The following is a 10,612-nucleotide window of genomic DNA, read 5'->3' on the forward strand; positions in this document are numbered from 1 at the left end:
CAGTCAACACAAACCAACATTCGTCTAAGCGCAGGGTACGAAAACACGAATTCTATCTAATTCTTTACTAGCTTTGTCTCGTATCGCCCGCAGCGGCAACAGAAACTTGAATTTTTTTAACTTCTAACAAAGAAATTCGGCCTCATCTCTTACACTTTTTTACACTAAACTGCTAGCAGGACTCGTGAGCTGCGAGACGCTCGAGGTACCTATTATCAAGCACAATCACTCGCGACTCGGGTCTTTCGGTTAGCACTAGCTCCGATAAGTGACGGCCCTTGCAATGACGCATAGATAAGATGACAGTGACACACTGACACTGACATATCAGAACGGTTTTAATTGGTGTGAGGAACCGATAATTCGAAGGGCGTTCAACTGGGACAAGCTACTGAAGTTGATACAAACAATGGATAATTTAAAGCAGGAGCATAATATAATATCAGCAAGGATATAAGATGCAATTATCTTTCAGTACGCTAGTTGTAATCAGAAGCATTCAAATGAATGAGACTTTGAGTTGTTTTCCGAACTTATCGTATCGGAGCGGATGTAGGTCAAATCGGAACAGCAAATCTATTAGTTGATTTTTTTCTTTCAAATAGAACTCAGTCGAGCTGTCCCATTGAAACCTAGAATGATGTGTAACGGCGGGTCTGATTCTGTGCAGGCGTGCGGGTCACTGCAGGTGAGACATATCCAGTATTCCAGCGCACTAGTCACGCCAAAGGTCATTGCCTCACTTTTTTGACGCTTACTCTCGATAAATCGTTTGAGCAAGAAGCTAAGTAACAATGGACGAGATCGCGCGAGTCGCACCACACGGGCGTGTCGCCCGCCGGCGGCGGCGTGTCGATCGCCGGTCACCTCTCATCCTTCTTTACCAATAGTATACCGCGGTGGCGGTGCGGTCGACGCGCGAACCTCAGCGTGTGGTGGATGCACGCCGCTCTGTGCGCTCCACCGCTGCCAAATGCAGATTTCACGGCACTGTGTCACAGTGTGTCTCCGTCGGGTTAAGCGCGGTATAATATGGATAAGACCGCTACCACCGTGAGCACGCAACATTGTTGTAACGCCGACGAGGCCGGAGATGTCTGGCCTCTGGACTAGGATTCTACTGTAGTGTTTGTTGATTTAACGCCGAGAGCATTATAATCGGAGTCCGAAAATACGCTAATCCATGAGGAGTGGTCTGAAAATTTCGCGTGATTTAATCCAGTCAGTGATAAGCTTGTCACTAGCCGAGCCGCGTCCAGGTTTGGGAGCGCTCGAGAAACGCGGTGAGTAGCAGCTCCATATAATTCTTTGAACGCGATAGTTTTCTTTACCGTTGAGAATCGTTTTACAAACAATATAAATAATAGTGTTTGGGAGCGCAGCGGGCAGTGCTCGCCACGCCGCTGCCCGCATCACATCGTCTCGCAGCTCGTCGCTCGCAAACACAGAACACGCGACACAAACCTCGCGAAACATTCCCTAGCCCTCCATTGTTGCCGCCCGGCGAGGGATGACACTATAAGCGCCATGGTGCACGCACAAGTGCTCGTACTGGCCAGCGTCCTGTTGGCGATCGCGTACACACACAGCATAGGCAAAGTGAGTGACAAGGAGGCCGCGCCGCAGACCAGCTCTAGCGAGTTCTTCCCCGATTGGGTGCCGTTTAAGAACAAGCATGGCGAGGATTTGGGTGAGTTCGTGCAAGTGGAGAAGAAAGTGAAGCCCAAGAAGAGACTCGCACCGCCTGTTAACTTTATACTGAGAGCGGTGGCTGAGCCTGAGGGTGATGACTATTATGATAAGGGGCAGGGCGAAAGTGACAACGAGGATGACTTCGAGAAGAAAGAGTGGTCGGACTTGAATCGTGGGGTACAGCCAGCTGAGCAGGTCGCACCGCTCAACCATACTGACATATCCGACATCGACGGCGTGGTGGGAATTATCACGCGCGAACCCAGCGGCCCCATACTGAATGTATTAGGTCCTAAGAAGGAACGACCACCTACTCTCGCTCCTGCTCGTGCTGCCGCTCCTGCTGTGGCCCCTGTCGCTAGTTTAGAAGTCGCAGCTGACGCCGCCGAGATAGCGGCCGAAGAGCCGAGTACTGAGCCACCCAAACAAGAAGCAACGAAGAAAGAAGACGAAGAGGAAGCGGATTACGATGACACCCCCGCGGAGAAACAGAAACCACAGTTATCAGAGGAGGAGCGGCGAGAGAACGAAGCGAAGAAAGCCAAGATACTCAGCAGCGTCGACGAATTGAAAGAGCGTCACGCTGAGGAGCAAAAACTAATTTCCGAGAGGATCAAAGAGGAGGAGATGTTCAAGGAGGAGCGGGAGCGAGACGGAGTACGGCCACAGGACCAAGACGACAAGTATGGCGGCAAAAGATCTTCCAAGAAGGTGGTGCCCGACTACGAAGAGTATGACGACGACTCGTCATCCGCCGAGGACAAATACGAGGTCAAGCCGCAGCGCACCGGCACCGTTGCCTCCGCGCGCCGCACCACGCGCCGCAAGGGCGACGACAAGCACTCGCCGCCGGGCAAGCAATCTGTATTCAAAAATCCCCGCCTGTACGTTTCCTATGACGATGACAGTGACGAGACTACCACGAATGAGCCAGAGACCGCTCCCCCCGTGCGCCGCACCACCACTAAGTTCTCGGCAAAATATCGTGATACCCAGACCGCTGCTACTACGCCCCCCACGGACGCCGACGACGGGGACAGGATTTCATTGCTGCCCGACGACACAGGATCTAACGGGGAGCCTACTCTCTTCTTCCCCAAGAAGACGAGCAAGAAGAAGAGCAAGCGACGTAAGTCAAAGACTACGACGCCGGCGCCAGCGGACTCGTCGGTGGCGGAGACGGTGGCGGACAAGGCGGCGGGTCACGCCAGCGCGCCCGCGCCTGCTGCGCCCGTGACGGCGGTATCGGCTCCTAGCGCGCCCGCCGCCGATGCCGTGCCCGCCTCCACCGACCACAAAGATGACAAGAAGAAACAAGAGGATTACGAAAACGAAAAAGGTACACGATATTTTGACCTTAATAGCAAACTGTAACTTGTGCACATAAATTTTCTCCGAGAAAGATATTTTGGCTTCATCGTCGATGGTTTATTAAAAAGTTAAAGGGAACGCTACATAAGATAGTATAATATTACTTACTTGTGTGGTAAGCTCGCCATTGTCTTGAGCTGCTTAATAATTATGTTCAACAAGGTTTTGATTTCAGCCGCGTAAAATCGCACATTACCCGAAAAATTTATCCATCGATCATACATGTACTAAGTATTATAAAAGTTTTAGTAGGAAACAATGTTATGTTGTATCTATATAGGCTACTACATACGTAAAGGTGCGTTTCTACTTGAGATGGGCTCGAAGAGAATCTCCGCCTTAACCTACTGCACCTAAAAAGATAAAACCATTCATCCAGGTGCTTAGAGAATTCCCGAGCTTCTTTGTTTGTTGTCATCAAGATGTGTAGCACTGCAGCCAGTCGATTCATGTCTCTCAGAGAAAGAAAATAAATAGAGAATATATTCATTGGCAACTGTTTGAGTGGTACAACATAATTTATAATAAATGGTGATAAATATGTACTAGGCACAAAAGAAAAAAGAGAAGATGTGATGCAGATTTTAATCGATACGCTAATTCGATTCGTGATTGAGTGCTTTAGTTCATATATGTTAAAGCAATCCGCTCTGAGAAAATGCAAATTTTCCCTTATTTACATCAGGCACCTGTCTTTTATATCTTACTATGGGAAAGAGATTATACAGAATTATTATATTTTGTTTCTGCCCTTATATCACTGCAGTGTGGGCTCAATGCAGTACATTTAATTATTATAACTATACACCTCCGTCGTATCAATCCTCTCGGGTGAATTAAATTTCGAAACAGGTGCTAAAAACACCAAAATGCTTACAATGCTAAACAACGACAGATTTTGTGCAATGTGGATGCCGAGAGTCGTCAGACTTATTTTGTATATACCCTAGCATGTTCCGGAACGTTCGTAGTCTTAGCATTATAACTATTTTAATCGCCAGTTCTGTAGAGAACACATGGTATCCCCTTCTATTCTCTACGTCATTGCTCTGGACGTAACTTACAGAGGTGATGTGGAGTACGAGCACACCACGAGGCACATCTGAAGCAACTCGACGCTATTGTGACCCGCGCTGCACGTAATGGTGTCGCAAGCGGCGGGTCAGCGACCGCGCCACTCCTCACGTTTTTAATTAACTGCTATTGAAAGTCTGATGAAGTGCTCAGAGATACTGTTTGCTCACGTCGCTATGCGCGGTGGAGCGTAACGCCCACGCCAATCACAGTGCGCCCGTCTCATGCTCAACTATGATTACGGAAAGCCCTGTGGTCCTGGGATTTATACAAGGAGCCAAGCTGAAGACTCGTAGAAAAATTTCGTATTAGAGTACTACCCAGGGAACATTAATGAGTTGGTGGCTTTGATTTTGCTTGCTCATCCATAGAATGCTTTGTGCAACATGACTGACAGATCGGTAAGGACAAGTCTACTAAGTTCTAGTTCGCTCGCATAGCGACTAATCAGCTGTGATATCACGAGGGGCCGATCTCTAAATTGTACCGACTTATTTAGGATACAAGTGATATAGAACTGCAGAACATATTTGTTTTTTTAAATTTATGGACGTCCATGTAATCCTATTAAATTATTCGAAACCTAAACTAAACTTATCTGTACTTGGTGAATGTCATCAAACCTTGGCGTGTCGTATAAATATAATATAAGTAACAAATATTATTTGGCAGACTAGTCAAAATATATACCGAAAATTTCGACAAACTTGACTGACCCGACCAGAGTTTACTGTAAAGCAGTAGTGTGCCGTTGGCGACCGCAGCCACTGATGAGGTTCCCACGAGCCACGACGCTTTCTCTTCACTTTCATTTGAAAACTAGATCAAATATGATTAGTACGGCTAATGGCCGCTGTTACGTAAAGCGACACCTGCCGATGTCACGGTGAGTGTATAATATTACGCCGTTTACCGATTGAGTGGTTAGTGCCTTTACAGAGTGCATCGTTTGTCTTATTTTAGACCAGAAAACAAATTATTATGTATGCTTTGTAAAGTCATGTTATTTTATTTTGACTCTGACCAGTACCTTCGTTTTCATCAGCAGTTAATAATATATTGGATCTTTTTAATAATTCCAGTATCTTACGTAGCATTTGTCAACAGATGAAGTTTGCAAAGTTACTAACTCTATGAATGATCTATACGTGTGTTCTCCCGCAGGCGGCGGTCGCGAATACCACTCCCAGCACGAGGAGGAGCACGGCGAGCACGGCAAGAAGGCGTACGAGGTGAGCACATATCATACTTACTACACACAAAATATACTCCATAGTAGGACGACAAGCCAAGATACTGTTAATATATTATAGATACACAAAAAAGACTCCTTATTATTGTGTGAGTAACAGCGAATGCTATAATGCTAGTTCGATTTTACAAGTTGAGGAAAAATTACTTTCTTTGCTTAGGACTATTGATAAAATTGCTACCACACCCTCTAATTGGAATCCAATGTTTTCACTTGTAATGGGAGCCTTAACATTGTTTAAAAACATTGGTATGAATGTTAGTAAGCAAGGGGCGATGACGAGAGGATGCGAATGGGCAAAGCATGTGAATGAATGCGCTTGAGGAAGGTCAGTGGCGGCGCCGGCGCGGCTGTCGCTATTGACTCGGGTGACGTCAGCACTTCATTGACGGGTGCGCTATCACACAGCGATCATGCCTCTGTGTGAATGCATATACGTGTGAGGATAATACAATCAACACATATATTAGTTATTACTGTATACACATTCATAATCAGAGGAGGCACCAATGGTAAACCGTCTAACAATTGAAACACCTTAGTGAGCTAATGGTCCAATATTTTATATAAAAAGTTCACAATAAAAATGAGAATCTAGTGAGAGTGTTGGGAATTAAATTGACTAGAAGATGTAGGAAGATAAGTGATTGACCGCTGCATTAGAAATTAAATTATAAAGTAATCAATTTCCTAATTCAATTCCTTTGTGTCCAAGTAGTTCCATTGTACACTTGGAGTGATCACATACTTGTTTTCATTCATCGGTTTCAGTAATTACAACATTTCAGGCAACGTTCGATTTCTCATTGTAACTTATGTCTTCATTAATAAATCGCGACTTACGTTTCTAGCAGTAAAGATTTATAACTTTCCCTTCTTCAACTCAACACGACTCGTCTCGCCCATATTCGTTTAATCTGACTCCGACTGCCTCAGTGGCGTAGTTGTAATTGTACACATTACGAGTACGAATACTACGTTGAGGTCCTGGGTTCGAATCCCGTGTCAGGCCAAAATAATTGTGACTGGGATTTTCTTTTCAAAAAAAATTTATCAGTCGCAACTCGGAGTAAGGAAGTTGGCGGAGTGATACCCCCGTGCCTCGGAAAGCACGTAGAGCCGTGTATTGCGTATACATTTGTGTACTATAATATCTCCTGCATTCATGGCTGATCTCAGTTGAGATTTGACCCGTAGCCTAAATTCGGTTAGGAAGAATCATTCGTATAAACTAGGTTTCTCACCATCGATCTTTTTATATTTAGCCGTGTTATGGGTGACGGAAATAAATTATAATTTATCATTAACTGACTTGGTCGCTCTATCCTGTAGAAAATGTCGTTATGGTTTGTCTCTCATTCATTCATCATTCTTAAAATCTCTTGTCTTTTAAGCCTTCTGAAGTACGCTGATAATACCAAGAGAACTACCATTTCTTTTGTATCGCAGGGAAAAAATGCGTTATTGCTACCACCAATTGGGTGAGTGGAACAAGTATATTAGTTTCACCGGATTTGGGACCCAATGTAGGCCTTATAGTATTGTTCGTAATTACGGATTATTCGTACTGGAGTTATCCATGCCCGTACTCAACAAAAACTTAGTTAATATATATAGTATCAACATGACATGGGATGATGTAGTTACGTAGCTGGCATATTGTGGTATGTAAACATGCGTGCACAGCGAAATACTGAAACATACATAATCATTCATATTATATAATATGAAAAAAATCCGTCCGGGAAAACAAAAAAATAAAGGTGACTTCATTGTAATAAAGATGTAACGTTGAAAAGACATTTGAACTGAAATGTCCGATGATTTGATGGTTATTCGACGTGAGGTAGTGAGTGATATCCCGAAGTGCCGCGTGCCCCTGACGTGACGCGCCCGTGGCTTGTTCCGAAGGTGTCGCCGGCGCGTGTTGCGAGCGCACCGCCGCTGCGCACGCCCGCGCCGCCGCCTCCCCCCCGGCGCCACGCCACCCCCTGGTACTTACGTTACCCGCAGCGCGTAAGTGGTGTGTCGGTGTGCCGCTAGCAGTGTCCCACGGTAACGCACAGGGCCGATGTTATCAAACAACCTGATTGTGTGCCCAAACCAATGTCTATTGTTCTATGTTTGTTTGTGTCTAATGCGTGTTGTCATAACATCGGCGCCTGCGCATCAGCCCGCACCGAGCACGCGTGCAGGGCCGTCTATCTAGAAACATCTCGCTGACGCTACGTTTCTCATTAGGTATCGTTATAAATACTCACATCCCACCGTTAGACCGTTTTGTGAGAATGTTATTTTATTGGTCCGAATCAAGTATATCATTCTGGATAACACTGCTCTCAGATATTTATTGACATTCTTATCAGCTCCACGCCCACCTCTCAACAAAATGATGTCTTCCAGAGTTTTTAATACGTATACTGTACTGCTCCGCGACTGTCACGATGAGAATGTAGGGACATATTCAGTATCCATTAATTACACTAGATTCAAAGCCCTGAACTCAACAATGCTTTTATAAAATTCATGACTCCTTACAGAAAAATAAAAGAAATACCAGTTAGTGAAATGTAATTCAACGGAGCCTTGTAGAATTGAACAGAAACTTTTTATCTTTCGTAACTATTATAAACGGAATAGAATCAAAATAAATAATTGAAGTCGATTAGCGAGTGAATACAGAGCCTGCAGCGCCGCCCGCGACCGCGACATTACGACACGCTTTGTCTGAACATGTTTCAACGCGGATTTGTCAAGAAATAATCGAATGGCTTGTTATGTATTTCCAATCACATTTAACAACAAACCATGGTTACTATTACAAAATAGGGACAGGAACTTTAATAATGAGTAACAATTCTGGCGTCAAGCAAACTCTGCTGGGTTGATGTTTGGAAGACATTGTAGCCGATATAACTACTGGCAATGACTACACGTTACATCTTCCAGTGATGGGGCAGTACAGAGCGTTACAAAGAATAATGATGCGATGTTCTGGGTGGTATGGCTACTATATATCGGTAATCTTCGCGCATAAGGCGCGCGACTTGCACATATAGCGGCTGTGAATCAAGGTCAGGATCCTTCTGGATCCGGATGGTACCTATACCATTTCAATTAGATCCTAATAAGCGATGATGACTCGGGAGGCGACTCCGCACTCGCGTCCGGTGTTCGATGCTCGGTGTGAGCTACACACACCACTGTGGAGTGAGACTTCACTCCAATCCAGTGTTTATGGCTGTTGATGAATTAATTCTTTAAAGTTTTTTTTTTAAAACGGGACTTATTTAACATCTGTGTGCGTTGGCTGACATGTGTGTACTGACTAGCATAATACATTCAAAATTTGAATATATTTTTGTCATCGGCGATTTGAGATTTGATCACTGTATCGCATGTAAGCGAGTTTCTATACTGCGTTATCATTTAATAACACACTAATAACAATTAAATGTTTAAGCGATGTGGACGTAATCGGGTACATCGCCGATGCTAAAAATGTCACGTGTGTCGTGGCCCTACTTACTTATGCATGCCATTTTATTATTATGTGTGATAACAGTATGTGTGTATGAGACTTGCCGTATTATTGACTTGTGATTTATGATATACTAATATCGTAATACGTATGTATATGACATAGTATTGATTTATAACGATCTGTGGCAGGGCTACCATGAGGATACGAAGACCGCAAAGGGTCATACTGACAAGGAGAGCCACTCGGGCCGGTACGACGATCACGGCGGGCAGAAGAAAGAAACACCACGACGAGGCGGGCCACTACGGCTCCCACCACCACGAGGAGCACGGCAAGAAGAACGCCAAGGTACTACCACCAATCTCCAGCCCTTATATTTGTTTCCAACATTTGATACTCATATTATAGCATTGGTTCTCAGTATGAAGAGTCGGGCAAGCACTCGAAGGGACACAGCACCAAGGGCAGCCACGACATACACAAGAAGGAAGAATACGAGAAAAATGTTGAGTTCTTTGAGGAGGAAGGCGACTCCGCCGAGGACGAGAAGCATGGCGGCTACCACGACGAGAGAGAGCACAAGAAGGTATGGAAGCTCGTTGAACCATGTCTCGGGAGCACATTGCCAGTGTGTTATATTCTAAATGCTCATGCAGTAAATGGTGAAACGAAGACTATTAGATAGACTAGAGTTATGTTAAATAAGTGTATTGAGAGATAAATAAGTCACGCCGATTGATTTTCCTCGGTCTCCACTGCACTTGCCTTTATTTAACCTGACAGCTTAAAAAAATTAGGTATCTCCCTGCAGGGGCGCGGCTTGCGCCACACTTTTGCTTAATATTTACTTTTTATAACTACAAAGTAATTTAACACTTTGATCGACGGAAAATTAGATCTTCACTGGATCGACCGCTATATGTTCATTTAGGGTTCCGCAGTCGGAACGATCTTTAGTCAATGGGAATCATTGCAATTTCGCGAAACCTATATAAATAATACTAGTAATTTCATATTTAGATTTAATTAGAAAAACTTACGAACAGCTCTTATAAATATTACCTTAGGTACTACTGGCAGTCCCGATTCCTGGGCAACTTTCATTTGTTGAAAGGGAAATTCATACAAATTAGTAGACTTGGGTATTGAACTCGGGACGTTACCTACATCGCCGCCCTTAGCCACCAGCCCGACGAGGCGGCTAATCATCCGCATTGTAGTGGCGTTCGTCTCGGTCTGGCGGCGCGACGCATTGTCTCGCGGCCGCTCTCTCGTTGCACATCCGCGCGGCCGCGATGTCGCGCGACAGTTGCCACACCGTTGCGCCACACCGCCGTCGCGGCGCTGACGCAACACGTAGACGAATGCTCCTCATCTGTGTTTTTGTTTCTGTTGCCGTTTTTACGCTGTTGAGCAACAAGGTGAAGGCCGCTCGTGGAGTCGCTTTTTTTGTTTAGCATTGACATCGATGCTATCGCTCTCACCGGCCCTCACGCGGGGCGTCGCTTACAGCTTGCTAGAGAAGCCCAGTGAGCGTGCAAATGAATGAACCATAATTTATGAGCTAAACGTGCCTTACAAGTTTTGAGAATAGTGATAGTACATTAACTGAGATAACGTAAGGCACTCCTCGAATGTATTAAATGAACCGATGAAATGTCAACGTACGTTCTGAGTCCTACATGACAAGTCGGTTAGTGTCACCGGAATTATCTACAATAATTTGGCTTTGTCATTCG

The 10,612-nt window shown here is 44.9% G+C and overlaps 1 protein-coding gene across 1 annotated transcript; it reads left to right on the forward strand.

Annotated features, from left to right (window-relative positions):
- The first annotated feature begins 462 nt into the window (after positions 1–462).
- Positions 463–9,459, forward strand: LOC115449047 (neurofilament medium polypeptide). The gene is made up of 4 exons (XM_030176737.2): positions 463–3,031; positions 5,302–5,369; positions 9,062–9,221; positions 9,295–9,459. The coding sequence occupies exons 1-4, from the start codon at positions 1,528–1,530 to the stop codon at positions 9,297–9,299; spliced, it is 1,737 nt and encodes a 578-aa protein (XP_030032597.2). The 5' UTR covers positions 463–1,527; the 3' UTR covers positions 9,300–9,459.
- The last annotated feature ends 1,153 nt before the right edge of the window (positions 9,460–10,612 follow it).

Source organism: Manduca sexta, chromosome 7 (genome assembly GCF_014839805.1).
Source record: "Manduca sexta isolate Smith_Timp_Sample1 chromosome 7, JHU_Msex_v1.0, whole genome shotgun sequence".
Taxonomy (NCBI): domain Eukaryota; kingdom Metazoa; phylum Arthropoda; class Insecta; order Lepidoptera; family Sphingidae; genus Manduca; species Manduca sexta.